The 21,255-nt window shown below is 47.2% G+C and overlaps 1 protein-coding gene across 2 annotated transcripts in view; it reads right to left on the reverse strand.

The window, feature by feature from the left end:
• KIF15 (kinesin family member 15) overlaps nucleotides 1–21,255 on the reverse strand; it is a 428,798-nt gene that overhangs the window by 30,241 nt on the left and 377,302 nt on the right. The window contains exons 30-32 of one of the 2 annotated variants that reach the window (XM_029589694.1): nucleotides 18,602–18,677; nucleotides 11,056–11,090; nucleotides 3,054–3,146 (exon numbers count right to left, since the gene is read on the reverse strand). In XM_029589694.1, coding sequence (XP_029445554.1) covers nucleotides 3,054–3,146; nucleotides 11,056–11,090; nucleotides 18,602–18,677 — 204 coding nt within the window. The remainder of the gene's footprint in view (nucleotides 1–3,053; nucleotides 3,147–11,055; nucleotides 11,091–18,601; nucleotides 18,678–21,255) is intronic. The other variant, XM_029589695.1, reaches the window with a different exon arrangement.

Here is a 21,255-nt window from a genome sequence, read left to right on the forward strand (position 1 = left end):
TTTAATTTTATTTATTTATTTAAAAGTTTTTATATACCGCACAAATGGATAGGATATATCCGTCTAGGCGGTTTACAAATGTTCAAAACACATGCATAATTTTAAAAGACAAAGATACAAACATTTATAAACAAGACAAAGATTAAGTGTAGTGCATATAAAGTGCAGTACATGGATTATAAAATTATTATAATTGGAAAGCTTGGATAAATAGATGAGTTTTCAGTGATTTTTTAAATTCTCTGCGATTAGAAGTCAAACGGATACAGTCTGGTAAAGAATTCCATAATGTTGGACCTGCAACTGAAAAAACGTGTTTACGGGTTAATGATAAGCTAACAGATTTTACGGAAGGAATTTCCAACATGCATTTGTCAAAAGAACGTAATTGTCTGGGTGGTTTGTAGATTCGTAATAAGGAGCATACCCAAATTGAATCAGTATTGTATATTAAGTTGTGTATAGTGGATAAAATTTTATATATTATGCGGTATGATACTGGAAGCCAGTGTAGTAAAATAGGAGAGATATGTTTGTTTCGGGGGATATTGTATAACATGCGGGCAGTTGCGTTTTGAACTAGTTGAAGTGGATGAATTGTTGATTGAGGTAAGCCAAGATATAAAGCATTACAGTAGTCTAATGATGATAAAATGAGTGTTTGAGTAACCAATCGAAAATCATTTGGAAGGAGTAATGGTTTCAGTTTCTTTAACATGTGAATTTTGAAAAAAGACTTTTTTACAATTTCAGATATATTGTTTGTCATAGATAATTTGGAGTCAAGAATTACCCCTAAGTTTTTTACATACGATTTTATGGGAATGATTTGGTTCTCAAAGGTAAAAGTCGATGGCGGTTTATAAATTGAATCTGGGATGGTGAATAAATTAATTCTGTTTTGTTTGTGTTTAATTTTAGCCTATTATGGGAAAGCCAAGTTTTTACTGTAGATAGGTATAATTGCAATAAGGAGAAAGTTTTGGACCATGAATCAGTGAAAGGTATAATGAACTGGATAACATCGGCATATATTTTGAAATTTAAATTTAAACCGTCCAAAAGTCGACACAAAGGTAATAGATATAGATTGAATAAGAGAGCCAATAAGGCTGAGCCTTGGGGTACTCCTGTAGAGGTGGAGTACCAGTCTGAGTGGTGTTTATTTATCATGATTTTTTGTTGGCGATTAGTTATAAATGACATAAACCATTGCAGAGGGGGACCAGAGATGCCTATTTGTGTTAAGTTAGTAGTGAGGATATCATGATTTATTGTATCAAATGCAGCAGAAATATCGATTAGTACAAGTAAGTAATTTGTATTGGAATCAAATCCTCAAATTGTGGTGTCAAAAGATGATATGAGCAATGATTCGGTACTGTGACCTTTTCTAAAGCCATGTTGATTGTTGTGTAAAATGTTATTTTCTTCAATATAATCGGATATTTGATGTAATACTGCTGATTCTATAATCTTTGCTAGAGACGGCAATAAAGCAATAGGGCGATAATTGGTTACATCTGAAGGGTCGTGGTTTTTCTTTTTTGGAATGGGTATAATTGCAGTTTGTTTTAGGGACTCTGGGAATATGCCTTGCTGTAACGAAACATTTACTATATTTGAAATGATAGGGGCGAGTGAGTCTTAATTCTTTAAGTAGAAAACCTGAGCATGGATTGAATGGACTGTTTGAGGGTTTGGATTTAGTGAGTATTTTAATAATTGTTTGTCATTTATTGGTAAAAATTCAGAGAACATGCAAGCAAGTTGAGGTGAGTTGTTTTTTGGAATTGGTAAGGATTCAAATTCATGTGAAATGTCTTCAGTTTTTTTCGTGAACAATGAAGCAATATTGTTGCAAAAATCATTGGAAATGTCAGATGGCAAATTGGATTGAATTGTCGTTAAGTTTTTTACTATTGAAAAGAGAGTTTTTGGGTTGCCGTTTGCTTGTTTTATTTTAGTAGAGTAGAAAGATTTTTTGGTATATATTATTTCTCTCATATTTTTGTAAAAGTGCATAATATTCTTGTTTACGTACAGGGAGTGGATTTTTACGCCATCTTTGCTCAAGATTGCGAAGTTTTCGTTTGGTACTTTTTAAGGAATCGTTGTACCATGTAGCTGATTTTTTTATTATTGATTTTTGTGGTTTTAAAGGTGCAATTTGGTCTAATGTTTCTGTAATAGATTTGTTCCAAAATGTTAGGATATCAGTTATATCAGAGTATGGATTTTGACTGATTATTGGCATTAATGTATTGAGAAAAAGGTCAGTGTTCATTTTCTTTCGACGTAAGATGTTGGGGTTATCTTGAGGTGAAAGGGCTTGATTGTTAAGTGAGGTCTTTATTTTACCTGTAGCTTTAATGAGATAATGGTCAGACCATGGTACTGAGGTGATGTCGGAGGTAAATTCTATATTCGATTGATTATAGTACAGTTGGTCTAGAGTGTTTCCTAGTCTATGCGTGGGAACTGTTATGAGGGGACTAAAGCCTAGACCTTGGAGTGCATCTGAGAAATTGGCTATGATGGGACCTTGTTGCATTTTGTTAAAGTGTAAATTAAAGTCTCCAGCAATAATAGTATTTGATAAATCACAAGGTAAGGTAACTATGGATTCAAGTAAAGAAGATGGTTGATTAAGAAGTATACCAGGAGGACTATAAATGAGGCAGATGTTTAACAGAGTTGTCGTGACTAATAACATTTCAATTCTTGATTCATTAGGTGTAATAGTTTTTTTGCTTGGAGCAAGAGACGATTTGATTATTGTGAGTAATCCACCACCTCTACGATCTGACCGAGGTTGAGATATGGGGATATATCCAGTAGGACACAGATTATTTAGAGTGACAATGTCATGATGATAGAGCCATGTTTCCGTAAAAAGGATGATATCAGCAGCAGTCGTGGTAATTAGATCATAAATTATTGGGGGTTTTTTTCTTATAGATTGAATGTTAATTAATAATATTGTTAAAGTTGTAAATGTAATAGTACAGAGACTTGATAATGTATTGTGAGCCATTATTGGTATTACTTGCCGTTGTCTAGGTGTTGTATGTTTACGCTGGAGTAGTCCATGTCTTCCTTGACCAGTTATTATAGGAATGTTCATGATTTTCCTGGTTAAAAAGCTGCCAAAAAAAAGAAAAGTAGTGGTTAGTACTCAGGAGCGCACGAAGGGGCGCACAAAGGGGCGTGCCCCTTTGTCGTGCGAACGCCTCCGGCGTTTTGCTGCAGCCCTTAAGCCGACGCCTCCAATGATGTGGGAGGTGGGGCGGGACTAAGCCCGTGTGGCTAAAGGGTAGGGCAGAAGATGGAAACAAGCCCAAATCAAAGTGCAGCGAATCTTGACTGTCTTGTAGACTCCCGCCTTTCAGCTGGGAGCAGTAAGTGAGATCCGAGTTGTAGGCACAAAATGAAGCTCTGGTGTTTCGCTGCGGCCCTTAAGCCGACGCCTCCAATGACGTGGAAGGTGGAGCGGGACTAAGCCCGCGCGGCTAAAGTGTAGCACAGAAGGTGGAAACAAGCCCAAATCAAAGTGCAGCAAATCTTGACCGTCTTGTAGACTCCCGCCCTTCAGCTGGGAGCAGTAAGTGAGATCCGAGTTGTAGGCACAAAATGAAGCTTTGGTGTTTCGCTGCAGCCCTTAAGCCGACGCCGCCGATGACGTGGGAGGTGGGGCGAGACCAAGCCCGCGCGGCTAAAGGGTAGGGCAGAAGTCTTCCAGCATGTCAATGAAAACCACTACAACTACTACAAAATGCCGCAGCAAGACTCCTATTAGGATCCAGAAAATATGATCACATTACACCCACGCCGATAACGCTGCATTGGTTACCAGTACAATCCAGAATTTATTACAAAGTACTAATGATAATTTTCGACATCATTCATTCCAAAACCCCAGCTTGTTAGGAGTGACATTACCACCTTACACACCTCAATGAATATTAAGATCCCAAAATAAAGGACTATTGACTATTCCAACAATAAAGAGCACACATCTAACACAAATAAGAGATTGGGTGTTTTCTGTAGTGGGTCCAAAGCTTTGGAATTCTCTGGAGAGACATTGCTTATTTTACCTGATAGAATGATTTAAATACGAACTAAACATGGAGCCTATTAAAAAATACGTATAAACTCATTTAAAATACCAGAAAAATAGAGAGCTACAAAGGCAAGAATGACTAAGAATCGAAACATGAGAATGTATCCAATGAGAAAATGAGGTGAAAAATCTTATCTTGCCTTAAGTACTAGACCAGTTATTAATATGTAATAGAAAATCCACTAAATAGATATTAATGTGGATATTACTTACCTGGTAATTTCGTTTTCCTTAGTGTATGCAGATGGACTCAAAACAAGTGGGTATCGTGTGCTCGTGCTAGCAGTTGGAGACGGATCTGCCGTCAGCACGGGTACATATACCCCCACAGGAAGTGAAGCAACTCAGTAATCTTCCTTGCAAAAGCTGTATGAGCTATATAAGTGTAGCTGACCGATCAATTAAATAAACAGGATTACCCTGACAGATTGATAGTAGCTGGAGACCGCCAGTGTTCTTCAACCGGAAGGCGTCGACACCCGGCAGGGTGGAGGCCCTACATAAGCAAAACATGGCTTACCGTGAACCAGCAAATCTCCATGAATACCGGCAGCCGGGTGGGATGGTGAGTCCATCTGCATACACTAAGGAAAACAAGATTACCAGGTAAGTAATCTCCACATTTCCTGTCGTGTAGCAGATGGACTCAAAACAAGTGGGATGTACAAAAGCTACTCCCGGACTGGGCGGCAGGCTGCCCGAGGTCCATGTAGGATTGTCCTCGCAAATGCTGTGTCCTCCCTGGCCTGGACGTCCAGGCGGTAGAATCTGGAGAAAGTATGCAGGGAGGACCACATCGCCGCTTTACATATCTCTGCCGGCGACAGCATCCCGGTTTCTGCCCAAGAGGCTGCTTGCGCTCTGGTGGAATGAGCCTTGACCTGTAGTGGAGGCGGCTTTCCTGCCTCTACGTAGGCTGCCTTGATGACTTCTTTGATCCAGTGGGCGATGGTCGGCCGTGAGGCCGCTTCCCCTTGTTTCTTCCCGCTGTGCAGGACGAACAGGTGGTCCGTCTTTCGTACTGGTTCTGACATGTCCAGGTATCTGGGCAGTAATCTGCCAGTGTCTAGATGACGTAGTAGTCGACCTTCTTCTGACTTCTGCAAACCATCCGTAGTGGGCAAGGATATGGTTTGTTTGAGATGAAATTGTGAGACGACCTTTGGCAAGAAGGAAGGAACTGTGCGAAGTTGGATAGCCTCTGGAGTGATTCTGAGAAACGGATCACGGCAGGACAGTGCTTGTAGTTCTGAGCTGCGGCGGGCTGAACAGACCGCCAGCAAAGAACACCATCTTCAAGGTCAACGAACGAAGGGACAGACCTTTCAGGGGCCTGAAGGTGGATCCCACTAGAAAGTCCAACACTAGGTTGAGGTTCCACAGAGGCACCGGCCACTTCAGTGGCGGGCAAATGTGCTTGACGCCTTTCAGGAAGCGTGACACATCCGGATGTGTGGCAATGGAGTTGCCGTCCCTCCGGGGACCATAGCAAAATAGTGCCGCTACCTGTACCTTGATGGAGCTGAGAGAAAGACCCTTCTGAAGCCCATCTTGTAGGAAATCCAAAATGATAGGTATCGTAGTGGCATGTGGATTGGTGCTGTGAGAATCGCACCAAGCTTCAAAGATTCTCCAGATTCTTATATATGTAAGCAATGTGGAGAACTTGCGTGCTCGGAGGAGTGTATCGATTACTGCCTCCGAGTAACCTCTCTTCTTCAGTCGAGCCCTATCAATGGCCAGACCGTAAGAGAGAATTGAGCTGGATCCTCGTGAAGGATGGGACCCTGCCGCAGCAGGTCCCGGTAAGGAGGCAGAGGAAGAGGATTCCCTGCCAGTAGTCTTCTCATGTCTGCATACCAGGGTCTTCTTGGCCAATCTGGGGCCACTAGAAGAACTAGGCCTCTGTGTCGCTGAATCCTGTGTAGAATGGCACCCAGCAGGGGCCACGGAGGAAAGGCATATAGTAGAATCCCTTGAGGCCATGGTTGCACCAGGGCGTCGATCCCCTGGGATAGAGGATCCCGCCGGCGACTGAAATATCTGGGAACTTGAGCGTTCGACCGGTCCGCTAGTAGGTCCATGCCCGGCGTCCCCCACTGGTCCACGATCAGCTGGAAAGCCTTGGGCGACAGCTGCCATTCTCCCGGGTTCAGGCTTTCTCTGTTGAGTAAGTCTGCCTTGGTGTTGTCTATCCCGGCGATGTGGACAGCGGAGATGTCTTGGAGATTTGCTTCTGCCCAAATCATCAGTGGAGTGATCTCCAGGGAGACCTGTTGACTCCTGGTTCCGCCCTGTCGGTTGATGTATGCCACCGTGGTGGCGTTGTCCGACATCACTCTGACCGCTCTGTTGCGAAGTCTGTGAGAAAAGTGCAGGCATGCAAGCCTGACTGCCCTTGCTTCCAGTCGGTTGATGTTCCACCCCGACTCTATTCTGCTCCACCGCCCCTGGGCGGTGAGCTTTTCGCAGTGCGCTCCCCAGCCGTTCAGACTGGCATCTGTGGTGAGCAGGGTCCAGGTTGGGGAGGACATTCTCGCGCCCCGGCTCAAGTGGCCGGGCTGCAACCACCAGCGTAGCTGGATCCGTACTCTGGCTGGTAGACGGAGGCGGACGGTGTAGTTCTGCAATCGTGGGCTCCATCGGGATAGGAGGGCGCGTTGCAAAGGTCTCATATGAGCCCGCGCCCATGGGACCACTTCCAGAGTGGATGCCATAAGGCTGAGGACTTGCAGGTAATCGCGAGCTGTGGGCCGGAAGGTGCGCAGCAGGACCTGCAGACAATTCTGAAGCTTTGATATCCTCTTGGAGGTCAAGCTGACCGAGTCCGCCTGGGTGTCGAATAGGGCTCCGAGATATTCCAGCGACTGCGTCGGCTGTAGGGAACTCTTGCTTAAGTTGACTACCCAACCCAGTCTTTCCAGGAGGGCTATAACCCTGCCGGTTGCCCTGCGTCTCTCCTCCTGTGACTTTGCTCTGATCAGCCAATCGTCCAGATAGGGATGGACGAGAATTCCTTCCTTCCTGAGAGCTGCCGCCACTACTACGATCACCTTGGTAAAAATCCGTGGCGCAGTGGCCAACCCGAAGGGTAGGGCCCGGAACTGGAAGTGCTGATTGAGGACTTTGAAGCGTAAATAGCGCTGGTAGTCCTGATGAATCGGGATATGCAGATAGGCTTCCGACAGATCCAGGGAGGTGAGAAACTCCCCTGGTCGTACTGCATTCTTGACGGATCGCAGAGTTTCCATACAAAAGCTGGGGACCCGGAGGTGTCGGTTGACGTGCTTCAGGTCCAGAACTGGCCGGAAAGTGCCCCCTTTCTTGGGCACTATGAAATAGATGGAATAATGCCCAGAACGTGTTTCCCCTGCAGGGACTGGGACTATGGTTCTTAGGGCCAGGAGCCTCCGTAAGGTCTCTTCCAATGCCGTCTGCTTGAGAGGGTGGCGGCGGAAGCCGAAGAAAATCCAGGTAATATCCTTCTCGGATGATGGCAAGGACCCATTGATCTGAGGTGATCTCGACCCACCTGTGGTAGAAGAGGGTTAGCCTGCCCCCTATGGCCGCTACCCCCGGATGGGTCGGCTGATTGTCATTGTGGTGTCCGGCCGGGGCCAGACCCCGGGCCAGCTCTCTTCTTGTTTTTAGCCCGAAAGGGCTGAGGCCTGGCCTGAGGACGAGATGCTTGGAAGAGAGTCCTATAAGGGTGGAAGCGTTGAGAGCTGCCACCTCTAGGTGTCCTGGAGAAGGTACGCTGGCTCCTCCTAGGCCTGTCTTCTGGTAGATGGGGTAATGGAGAGGCACCCCAAGTCCTAGCCAATTGTTCGAGGTCGTTGCCGAACAGTAGGGACCCCTTAAAGGGCATTCTTGTGAGGCGGGACTTGGAGGAAGCGTTGGCCGCCCAATTGCGTAGCCATAGCTGCCTCCGGGCAGCCACCGAGGAGGACACTCCCTTGGCAGCCGTACAGACGAGGTCGGAGGCTGCATCAGTGAGGTATGCGAGAGCGGACTCCATGTCTTCCCCAGGAGTGTTGGTTCGGGCCTGTGACAAACAGGAACGAGTAACCACGGTGAAGCAAGTGGCAATTCGTAGAGACATAGCTGCCACCTCAAAAGCCTGCTTCAAAAGGGTGTCCATACGACGGTCAGGGGCATCCTTGAGGGCCGCCCCCCCCTCAACCGGAATGGTAGTGCGCTTTACAATGGCGCTAACGATGGCGTCTACTTTGGGGCACGCCAGCAGCTCCTTAGAGGTCGGGTCCCAGAGGGTAGATGCCCGACAAAGCCCGACCCCTAGGAAAGAGGCCTCCGGCGCTTTCCATTCCAAGTCAATCAGCTGCTGTGCTGCCTGTAAGAGAGGAAAATGGTGGGCCGGCTGGCGCAGAGGGTTCATCTGCGGGTCCCCTGGGGCGCTTTGGGCCGGAATAGCCAGTTCGGAAAGGCATTGGGACACCAAGCCTGGAAGATCTTCCTTCTGAAAGAAGCGTTTCATGGTCCGATATGGAGCCATCCCCGAGGGAAGGGCACCCTCCTCGGGGAATTCTTCTCCCTCCGCAGGACTATCTGGATCCCCAAAGCCGGGACTGCCGGGCGGGGAGGGGCAGGGCCGAGGTTTCGAAGGCCCCGGGCCCGGATCTACCGGAACGGGAGGACCCACTGGAGGGGCCGACTGTCGTTGAACAAAGGTGTGGAGCCCTTGAAAGAACTCCACCTAGGAAAAGGAGACCAGATCTAGACGAAGGGCCACCAGGCCTGTCGAAGGGCCTGGTTGCTGGCTGCTGCTTGCCAAGTCTGGAGTGTTCCCTGAGGAACCGCTGGGCTGGGACCTGCTCTGGCCCGGAGCTCCCATGGCTTCTTCACACTGGGTACATAGGGAGTCCATGTCTTCGCTCTGGGTGGCTCTGAGGTTGCATGTGGAGCAGAGACTTAGAGATCGCATGTCCGTGTCAGGAGGAGCCGGCTCCTTGGCCTGAGCTCCCTGCTGCTCCATGTCTGCTTATAACCACCTGAGCCGGACTATGCGCTTAATGAACGGGCGCCTTATAAACGTGCGCCTATTGAGCTGGCGTCTTATATTATGCGCCTAAGCAACATGCGCCTATGAACTGGCGTCTTACAAAGGTGTGCCTGAGCAACGTGCGCCTATTGAGCTGGCGTCTTATAAACGTGCGCCTATTGAGCTGGCATCTTATATTATGCGCCTAAGCAACGTGCACCTATGAGCGGGCGTCTTATATTATGCGCCTAAGCAATGTGCGCCTATGAGCGGGCGTCTTAGAAACATGCGCCTATTACAATATGCGTACCTATCGCAACGTGCGTACAGTAACGGACGGTTCTCTCCGCGTGCGTACAGCAACGGGCGCCTATCGCAGCGCGCGTACGGCAACGGGCGCCTATCGCAGCGTGCGCAAGCAAGAGAAACGGTGAGCTCTTCAGCGTGCTTGTCCTCACAGGCAGGCCCAGCCAGTCCGCACTTCCTCGGAGACCAGTATAGTAAAGATGTACGCCTTACCTTGTCTTCGGCGCTTCCGGGCGGTCTCCGGCTGCGGGGGAGAGGGGAATTACCATCACCGCCACTCTAGGAAGTGCACCCGCTGCCTCTAGGCCGCGCCCGAACCGCTCGGGGGCCAAGTCCACGCCAGGACCGAGGCTGCCTCTATGCCACGCCCGAGCCCTTCTCACTCGGGGGCGAGGTTCCTGCCGCAACCCGGCCACCAGACCGAGGCGCTTACCTCCGAGGGACCACGGAAGTCAGCTCGGGAAACTCAACTGGGGGAGGAACAGACTGGTATCCCCGCAGGAGTGCGGGGCTTGTCTTCAGTTTGTTCGATGAACGCTAGAAATTTAGAAAGTTAGAAATACGCTCAGCGAGCGTGTGAGAGCTCCAAACTGCTTTGGAGACGGAAATTACTGAGTTGATTCACTTCCTGTGGGGGTATATGTACCCGTGCTGACGTCAGATCCGTCTCCAACTGCTAGCACGAGCACACTATACCCACTTGTTTTGAGTTCATCTGCTACATGACAGGAAATGCCTGTATAGGTATATTACATCTGTAACCAATCATTGTTTGTCTGTTGAGTTATAACTATGTATGTCACTTTGTAAATTATGGCCTGTCTCTGGCATTCCTGGCAGCCAATGGAACAGGCTGCCTAGCCAATGTTGATGGCTTAGTGTCCATTGGTGCAGCTCAGAGGTCCCTCGATGCCCATGTCGATGGACTTGTCTTCTCCAGCCCGAAGAGTGTTCCATCTTATCGAGCTGGATCAAGTCCCTTGGGAAACATCTAGGCACACTTGCTGCAACCCCAGACGTTATGCAATGCCTCTAGGCAGAGGATACATCTATCATGGGGGTTTGCGATATACAGTCCTCATGCAGCAAGGGTACCATTTCAACAAGTCATGAAACAAAAGGGACGAGATATCAAAATCGATGGCTGTGGTGCTCAATGGTCAGCAGGCAACAAGCACACTGTTGCCCCAGAGATAGTCTGTGAAATAAAACATCCAAAAACATTGATAAACCTGGCTAAAGATAAGGGTAGAATCAGAAGAGGGACCTCGCATTGACTGTGCAATACCGCAAAAAATGACAAGAGAAACTTCAGTGAAGTTTTCAGATAGAATCTAAAATTGCCACAAACACAAAGCTCCGTGGAAAAGAAGAGACTGAGGGGACCACGTGTGGATGTGTGGTATAATGCATTCTCAAGCATGCTCAGAAAGGCTGTCAAAGTTCTAAAAACTTTGACATAAGTTTTTTATGCTGGGCTCCATCGAATGATACCACCCATGTGTGAGGACTGTTACCCTGCTTGTCCTTGGAGAATTGTTTCCTTAAAATGATATATTTACAAATGACTTTAAGCAGAATACATGATGAAGCTAAGAAAAAAAACAAAAACAGAAAAACTTACTCAGATCCAACTTTCCATATTTCTGTTGATTCATTCTGTATACACGGAATAAAAAAAAAGATAATAGTTTAAATAAGGGGTGAGCAAACTAAGCTGTAGTCTCACTATACATTCATATGTAACCCATCCCTGGTATGCAGTCCGTACCCAACAGGGTTATAACAGATTTTACGTCTCTTCGGAGCTGGATCCACTCACTGGCTAACTCTCTCATTGACTCTTACTCCTAGGGCTGGATTCTTTGTAGATGGGTGGGGGGGGGGGGGGGGGATTTACTTTCAGGGCCCAATGAGACAGGGGTGACTTTACTTGTGTTCCTTGTGAGATATACTTCTCCCCACACTGTAGATACCAGAAAGAATAAAACAGGAGACTTTAGGTTGAGTGTCCAAAACCAAAGCTTTTACTGATGGGAAATCAGTTGAAATAATGGCACAATTCAACTTAATTCCTTTAGTTTCCACAGGTGGTTGTTACAGTTTTCTATTCTATCTGTGCAAGGGTTTCTTTATCTTGGTTCAGGGGCAAAGGAAACACTCACTATCCAGGGCTTCAATTAATGAGGCTTCTAAGTGGGCAGGGATATCCTTGTTGGGATGGAAACCCCCTTCCAGCTGGCCAAAAAAATGGGAGATCCTCAGATATAATTTACCTTTATTTTACTCACAATTCTCCTCAGCCCTTCCAAGTTGGAGAGGGATCCCCTGGAACACACAGCTCTCAATGTTGTAGAAAGAAGGGGTAGCAAAATGTTTTCCTCCCAAATGTCTTTACCCCCAAAACCGATCTTAACACAGGAGTTGTTCCTTGCTTCAGGTCATCACCTCTAAAGGACAGGTCTTCCCTATTCTGGGTGCCCCAAACACGGGGTTCCCTGTGCTTAAGAGAGGCCCAGAAGTCCCACAAGACTCCTAGCACAAAGTTAAAAAAAAATCCCCATTATCCAAAGAACAACCCAGCCAGCCAGTTCGTGGACTCAAAGGGATGTATGACCGGCTCAGGAAATACAGGTAGTTGGTATCAGAGCTCAAGGGTAGGCCCAAAAACTAACAAAAGCAAAACCTCCTATACTTACTCCAAACTCCAACTAAAGGCTGCACTGCCTCCAGAGCTCACTGTTAGAACTGCTTTTATTACCTCACAGGCAGGCCAGCCAACCCAGCACCTTCAAAGAGGGTCTGTACTGATGATTCCTCCCCATTTCTCTAACCTGCTTTCTGAATACAGAAATACCCAGGACTTAACAGGACCATAGTGTCCATTACATATACAATTGTTGATAGAGAAATAAAAGGTAGGGATATAGGATTTATGTTTAAAGACTTTACTTATTGTTCATCTCCCTTTTCCTGTTTGGTGAGCTGTGAATGTTTGCTTAATAAACTGGAATTGGATATTCTCATGGGAAATTTTATCACCCTCAGCTTTGGGCCAGGTTTGACAGGTGGAATGTTTTCGTTTCATATATATATACTATTTTAAGATATGTTACCCTCCCTTGAAGAGGCAATTTGGCCATGGAAGGCAGAATATAAATTTATTAAATTAAAGGAGCTTTAAGTTTACAGTTCTTATTAATAGTGAGATTTTAATTGCAGTTTGATATGAATTGTGTAACATCCAGAGTTTTAGATCAATGGGCAGCCCCCCAGCACGGATGTGCGGGCTGCGAATAACTAGGCGCCTGCTGCACCCGTGTGGAAGCCACCCTCCGCCGGTGCCTTACCTCCACTCGCGGGTGTGTGTGTTTCGACCCTCATCCCTCCAGCATGCTGTTTCAGCATGGCGCTGTCAATGTGCTGCCAGCACCGTGGGGCTTGGCGACACCGCCAATGACATCGCTCCCCCTGACTGGCCTGGCGTCGGGAATGGCAACATCAAGATTCGCCCCGATACCAGGTACTCGATTGGCCAGTGGGGAGCATGCATCACCGTCAACGGGGAGGGATGGCTGGCGGATAATTTAAAACCTGCCTGCTCCCCTTGGCTCAGCCTCTTCCTCGACCACAGAGCCAAGCTGTTTCGCGCGATTGCGCAGGCTCCATCACTGCGGGCTGAGGGTTCGAGACCCGCGGGTGAGCAGTGCTAAACCTGCACTCCCACTCTTGAATTTAAGTTAAAAAAAAATTCCTTTTCCTTTGGGTGAATTAAAAGCAGCAAAACTTTACCACTTAGCTCTCCAGTTCACATCCAGTGTATCGCTGTTTTCGATGCAGCACTCCAGTTTAAAAAAAAAAAAAAAAAGGGCTTGGAAGAGTTAATCTTTGTGTTAAAAGAAAATTTAGCTCTTTTTAGTTTTCCATGGGGAACTTTTCACAGGACCTTTGGCTCATCAGCTTAGCAGGCTCCAATATTAGAGCTGCCTGATGTGTTTGCAGCCCATCTGTTGCGCGCTCTCTCAGGTTCCGTGACTCCGCTGCATAAAAAAAATGTATATTTTGTTTTCTATTTTGTTCTGATTCAGCTGATAAGTGCCTAGTTTGCATTTACTGTAAGGCGGCTGAAGCTCTCCAGGCCCTTGTGCAGTGCGCTACGGGGATTTTAGGCACCCTGTCCGAGAGGTGCCCAGGTCAGGAACCCTCTAGTCCCAACTCCATGCCACCCCCCGCCCACTTGCGTTTTTGACTACAGGGTCCTAGAAGCCGACAGGGAGGAGGGTAGGAAACCTGGGCCGCCTCAAGGAGCAAAAGTGGTTAAAAAGGAACAGTGAAGCGCAGGGAAAAGGTCAGAAAGGCCCAAAACGAAAAGCGTAAATCGGCTAATTCAGCAATACAAAGGGGCCAAGGAGGAAAAGCGTCGAAGGATAGCAGCAGCAGTGTCAGTGCTCTCAGCACCGAGATAACGCAGTTCGCTCCCAAAGAAATTAAGAATAAAGTGGTTATCCAGACGCAAGTCGTCCCGCCTATCCTCCCTAATGCGGTCCTTTTTACAGGTGCGCAAAGTCTGGTTAGCTGTGCAGAACATGCCTTGGCATCTTCTTGCGATCCCAGGGTCAGGAACTCCCATAGCCCAAGGGATGACAAAGTACAGATTCCCATCCTGGCCAGCATCCTGCTCACCATCTGAGCTTTTCTGTGCCAGTCCTGGTCCAAGGCACAGGCTGTACTGGTGGCTCACCTTCAGACACCCTGCATGTATCATTGGGGATACAGGCCTTACAATGTCGATCCTCGGCCCAGGTGGGAAAAAATGGTCTCGCTATTTCCCAACTGCATGAAGATCTCCACCATAGCCATACCGGGATCTCTCACCAACTTTGTTGTTCACATGCATCTGGCATTACGAGGTACAGTTTGGCATTCTTTCCTGAGTAGAGGAGGAGGAGCGCAATATCTGTCTCACACAACCCCAGTACTGCTGGTATTTTAGGCAGCTTTTCTTTTAGTTCCAGCTGGAAATTTTGTGATGGGGGTTGGAAGAGGATAGCAGCTGGGCTGATCCTTGGCCTCTCCCACATGGAGTGCTTGCATTCACAACTACAATAAAGCGAAGACGTTTCTCATTGCTAACCAATGGTCCGGTCACCAGGTTTCAGAGGACCTCTTGATTAACTACATATTGGACGCCAAACAGGGATTGCCCAGAACATGGTTCGTTCACACCTAGCTGCTCTGGTTATCACGAAGTGAGACATGGGCTGCGTGGATCAGTACTTGTTAAAGGGTAAGTGACATTCTGCTTCCAGAAAGTTGTTATTGGCAATAGAAAATCAATGTGCATAGGAATACAAATCAGTTCCCTCCTAAATCGATGCTGCAGTAGTTGGTGTGCAGCAGAGGGAAACTTACACTGGAACACGAGTGGGAAATGTTTCGGAACCTTCTCTGAGGTGAGGGGGAGCAGAGATAGCCACAGAAAGTTCGCTGATACATAATTGATATTTTCAGGCGAAGAAGAAATTATTCACATAGGAAATCTTATTTCCCTCTACCCTTCTCAGTTGTTTGGTTGTTTGTGTGACAGTGGTCTATGCAAGACAGAACGCTTCAGAATAGATTTCATGCTGCCTGAATCAAATTGCAATGTGAATGTGCTCATACAGACATCTTTGTAAGGTTGTAAGTTTGTTTGCGTTTCAGATTTCTTTGAAACAGGCTGCATGAGGCAGTACTTTGCTGTAAAAAAAAAAAAAAAAAAAAAAAGGGGGGGGGGGGGGGAATTCTAGGCAGGGTCAGGTAGCCCTCCTATCTTGGCATGTCGCACAGAGGCCACTGACCCATGACCTACGTTTACGGCTTTAGTGCGTCTTGCCCCATTAGCAATAGGCAAATATGAGGCTACGTTATTCCGAGTTGCATACGCACTGGCATTCTTCGGACCCTGGCGCATTAGCTGGTTTACAACGCCAACCTGTATGCATCACAGCTACGTGGCATCGCCTTATACTTAAGGTTATCACTCTAGCTCAAGACCGATCAAGGGACCCAACTCTACACCAAAAAGGGGACAGTGTTTTGCTTCACTGAGATAAATCCCCATTAAGCAGTTACCAGTTTTCTGCAGTTTTCAAGAAAACCCTCACAGAAGAAGGGCTTCAGAGCAAATGTCGCAGCACTCACTCATTCCTCATTGGAGCCTCTTCCAGTGCTGCCACAGCCAGTATTCCACAGGCTGTTAAACAGCAGTTGAGTCGAAAGAGGTCAGGAGCTTACTTGTAATACATTGGGCATGATGACGTTTCCCCTGTGCAGGCACTTTGTCGGGCACATGCTAATATTAACTTCTCCTTCCACTCATTGCTGTCATTCAGCGTGGATAGTCGGCCACTCAATTATGCACGCCTGAAAAAATGACTAAGTGGGAAATTTGGGCTGGACTATCAAATGCCTCATTCAAGGAGGCATGAAATGTCACCAACTCTGGCCCTTGATGCAGTCAGGAAGAGCGAATCCAACAGCAGGCCAATTAGGGAAGACCTGGCCTTATGGTCTAAGTCCCTACCCTAGACTGGTTGCATCGAGAATATCTAAGTATACTCTGACACGTCAGGAGGCAGTGGTTTGGGTGTTACGTCAAGGAAGCTTGGTGCGCACCCCGCCAGCCAGACCACTGGACAGCAGATTGTTCAACCAGGAACTTAGAAGCTGTCTTCCCATTGTAGTCAGCATGCGTGTGCATGAACATTGTGTGCGATCGAGGCATGTTCTTGGAATTTGCGGTGAGAATGCAGATTCTCTCGCTGCACAAGCGGAGCTGAGTGTTGGATAGATATCCAGGCAGCTATGGTCCTTCAGAACCGGATGGCACATGAGATGGAACGTTCTCCATTGTGAAACTGGGTTCCAAAGGGGTCTCTATTAGATGCATAGTGCATGCTAATCAGCAGGGACCATCCAAGAACATGGTACATTCTCACCTTACTGCTCGAAATTGGAAAAGGACCATGCAGATCACTATATCAAGGTCAAGGGGGTGCTGCAGGGCCTTACAAAGAAACCCCTTGCCGTGGCCTGACACTCTAAAACCACTGACCCGTGACCTCCCATCATCGCCTTGGCACATCCTCTCGGCCCAAAACGCTGAGACTAATGTCCCATGACCTCTGGTTACTGCTTCGGAGCGTTCTGCCCAGGGCAGTAGCAGGTGAGTGCAAGCTTAAGTTCTTCCAGATTGCTTTCGCGCTTGTAGCTTCGTGCATCAGCAAGCTAAAGAACCTCTGCGGAATGCTTTATAGCTGTGAGGCTTTTTGTGGGAGGATGTCAGCATTGCGAACAGTCCAGAACTGATCGGTGCGCACGTAGTATGGTCATTTATTTATTTATTTATTCATTTTTATATACCGTCATTCGGTTTAGCCATCATAACGGTTTACAAAATCTAACAAAAATGGATAAATTATACATAGTTGCAAAAAAAATAACAATGGGGGGAAATGGAAGGAAGGGGAAGATGGTGATCATGCTCATCAATCTGACAAGATCGGGGGGCATACTGCTCAAGACCCCTCTGATGAAGACACTCATATGGGGGACTCGCAGGGAACGCAGATGCTCATAAGGTGGACTCGTGGTGAGCAAGCCCCTGTTTGAGGCGCACGTGGCCTTGGGGCCACCTCTCGGCGCTTGTGCCATGGTCACTAATGTCAGGACGGGGATTAGGCCTTGAGAGATAAATGACTGAATACATCTAAGAGGGGTCCTGGAAGGTCCTGCTGCATGGTAGATTGCCCGGGACCCCTGTGGCAAAGGAGGTCATAGGAGGGGCACCCCCTCGGCACTTGGGTTGTCAGAAAAGGATGGACAATCAAATGGCTGGGTCAAGGAGGAATGCGTTGGCACCAGCTCTGGACCATGCTGCAGTCGGGAAGAGTGAGCCCGACACCGCCTGACCTTATCTTACACTTTGGTGGCAACAATTTAGACAATGGCATCTGCATCACTCTGCTGAACGCAATCACAGAAGACTTGAGCTGCCTTGCCTCATCTTGGCCATCCTCAAAATCTGCTGGCCCGAAATCATAGCTCGATGTAGCAAGATGTGCACTGGATTGGGGGGGGAAGGTACTGTGGCAAGTTCAATTGGTGGGTAGCCAAAGCCATACAACACCAGGGTAGATGAATGAGTTGACAGACATTGTGCAGAATTATATGCCCTGGACAGAGTACACTTGTCGAACTTGGGGTGTGATCTGTTCCTGCAAGCTATGCAAAGGTTATTCATCGATTTGATACAGGAGCAACAGCCATGGTTTGGGGGGTGCCCGTCACACGCGTGTGGATGGGTTCTTCCATTCCTGCGCGTGCTGGGCCCCTATGGTGGCAGCGAGAGTCCAGGAAAGCATTTGTAAATGCATAGGCATTAGAAGGAAGCTGGGATGTGCCAGTATGATAGAGGCCTAAGGGCCATCACTTGTTTGCCACGGCTGATCAATGTCGGGCCCGGGCTCTGATCCTTGATGGCTCGATACTTGGGGAGGGGCTCTAGTAGGGCTTGCTTTGAGGTGGCTGGGCTGAGATCCCCTCTGACAGATAGGCTCTGGTGGAGGCTTGCTTTGTGGCGGTCCAAGCTGAGATCCCATCTGGTGTTTAGCAGTCATGATGCCTGTTCCAGGGGCTTGCTAGGGGCGAGACCCTCGTGGTTCCACTTGGGCGGAAATCGAAGTTGTCGGCACCTGCCCAGCAGCAATTTTGTAAATATTGACCGGACTCAGCGCCTAAATTAGACTCCCCTGTTAGGGACTAAAATGGCTGCAGCCTTTGTATCCAAATTGTGTGTTGCGTTTTCCTTGTGTGTGTAATTCTTAGAGTGCAGCTAGGCTGGGGTGAGGGCGGAATAGAGCCATGGGTGTCCGGGCTGCCCGGTTATTAGTTCAATGTTGTGGCATTAGACAATTGGTTGCATGCACTACTTATAAAAAATGGCCATTTTGTATTTGGTCTGAATCAGAGCAAACGTAGTCACACAAGTGGGATTCCGCATAAGTTTAAAAAGTCAACTAACGTGGATACATATGCATTAACCAATTAAGATATTTTGCACATGCATCTCCAGATTTCAAGGCTGACATATAAGCTTGCATTTTTAACACATTATGCTAAAGATATACCTTAACTAGTTTTCTTTCAGCAACTTCCTTTTCCATTTCTTTAAGGTGTTCCATATTTGGTTGCTCACATAAATCACTGCAACAAAAAAAAAAAAAAAAAAAAAAGGAACAAACTATTTTATTTATATACCACCAATACCTTCGGCCCTAGGAGGTTTACAGCAGAACATACACGATTTCAACATAACTAATAAGACACTACTTAAAAGTTTAAAATATACAAGTTTACTATCGGGCCAATACAGAAAAACCAGCAGGAGAGCCAGCGAGCGCCCGCTCTCCCAGTGCGCGCCAGAAACAAACAATATGCAAATGAGGGCCTGCGGTAAAAGGAGGTGCTAGGGACACTAGCGAGTCTCTAGCGCCTCCTTTTTGACAGAAGCAGCTGCTGTCAGTGGGTTTGACAGCAGACACTCAATTTTACTGGCGTCTGTTCTCGAACACGCTGACAGCCACGGATTCGGAAAACGGATGCCAGCAAAATTGAGCGCCCGTCTTCCAACCCACGGGCCGCGGGCAGATTTTACTTTTTAAAATTTTTTTTTTATTTTTGGGGCCTCCGACTTAATATCGCTATGATATTAAGTCGGAGGGTGTACAGAAAAGCAGTTTTTTCTGCTTTTCTGTACACTTTCCCGGTGCCGGCCGAAATTAAAATGTGCAGCTTGGCTGCACATTTTACTTTCTGTATCGCGCGGGAATAACTAATAGGGCCATCAACATGCATTTGCATGTTGCGGGCGCAATTAGTTTCGGGGGCATTGGCCACGCGTTTTCCACGCGCTATTACCCCTTACCGTATAAGGGGTAAAAATAGCGCGTGGAAAACGCGTGTCCAACAGTGGGCTAACAGTGCGCTCGGCCTAAACGCACTTTACTGCATTGGCCCATATGTCAATTACCATATATCAGAATTCATGATTTTAACAGGGCATTTCAATATAACACAATTTTGGCAAGAAGAAAAAAGATCAAATTACCACCATTAAATTGCTAAATGGCTTTTTTCCAAATATTGGTACTGTTTAACATGCAGAGACTGGCATCACAGTCAAACATGATAGTTATAAGAAATGGAGAAATTACTTACCGGATAATTTCATTTTCCTTAGCCAATGGACTCAAGACCAATGGATTATGCTCCCCTGCCAGCAGATGGAGACTGAGTCAGATTTCAAAGCTGACATCACCCTATATACACCTCTGCAGTGACAGCAGCCCTCCAGTATTCTCTTCAAAAGACACTGTGGACATACTAGTGGAAAAAACTTGATTAAAAATATGATCAAAAATGGATAACTAACTGTACTCAACCAACCAAACACTAATCCCCAGTAACATAGGTGCCCTGACTTAGGGACTGGATGAAGGCTTGGATTCGATATCCACTCCACGGGCGAATCCTTGGCAGCTGAGGGAGGGATACAGAGTCCATCTGTCTACACTAAGGAAAACAAAATTATCAGGTAAGTAATTTTTCCCATTTCCTAGCGTGTAGCCCGATGGACTCAGGACCAATGGGATGTACAAAAGCTACTTCCGATCAGGGCGGGAGGCTGCCCGCGATCCAGTCAACACCACCCATGCAAAGGCTGCGTCCTCTCGGGCCTGCACATCCAGGCGATAAAATCTGGAGGTGGTGTGCAAGGAGGACCAGGTTGTTACTCGGCAGATATCAACGGGAGACAGCAGTCTAACATCCGCGCAGGAGACTGCCCGAGTCCTAGTGGATTAAGCTCTCATCTGAGAAGGTAACGGCTTTCCAGCCTCCACACAGGTTCCCGTGACCACTCCTTAATTCAGCGAGCTATGGTAGTTCGCAAAGCTGGTTCACCCAGTTTCCTTTTTGACGATAAATCGGGGGAATTGCTATTGTATCGCTTTGCATCCTTGAGTTTATCTAGGGATGGCAATGAAATGGACTGATTCAAATGAAACTCAGACTACTTTGGGTAAGAAAGATGGGAAAGTACGTAGCTGTAACGCCCTGGAGTCATCCGGAGGAATGGCTCCCGGCACAACAATGCCTGAAGTTCCGAGATGCGACGTGCTGAGCATATAGCCACCAGGAACACAGTCTTCAATGTCAATAAGAGTAAGGAAAGATTCTGGAGCAGCAGAAATGAAGGACTTGCCAAGAATTCCAGTACTAAATTGAGATTCCACAAAGGGACCAGTAACTGTAAAGGAGGACGAAGGTGCTTCACTCTCTTCAGAAAACGTGCCACGTCAAGGTGGGCCAAAAGGGAGGCCCCATTCACCTTACCCTTGAAACAGAAGAGTGCCGCTACTTGCACCTTCAAGGAGTTAAGGGTCAAAACTTTATTCAAACTGTCCTGCAAAAATTCCAGAATAAGTGTCACCTGAAGTGTCCAGAACGCAGCGTCACCTGAAGATTGACACTGCGTTCCTCGCACCAGGCCTCAAATACCTTCCAGATTCACACATACGCTAGGGATGTTGAGAACTTCTGAGCACAGAGTAAGGTGATAATTACCACCGCAGAATATCCTCACTTCGTCAGGCGAGCCCTCTTAAGGGCCAGACCGTAAGACAGAATGGAGTCGGATCCTCGTGAAGCGGAGGGAAGCGCAGGGGATTCCCCACCAGGAATCTTTGCATGCCACATACCACAGACACCTGGGCCAATCCAG

Source organism: Rhinatrema bivittatum, chromosome 2 (genome assembly GCF_901001135.1).
Source record: "Rhinatrema bivittatum chromosome 2, aRhiBiv1.1, whole genome shotgun sequence".
In the NCBI taxonomy this organism is placed as follows: Eukaryota; Metazoa; Chordata; class Amphibia; order Gymnophiona; family Rhinatrematidae; genus Rhinatrema; species Rhinatrema bivittatum.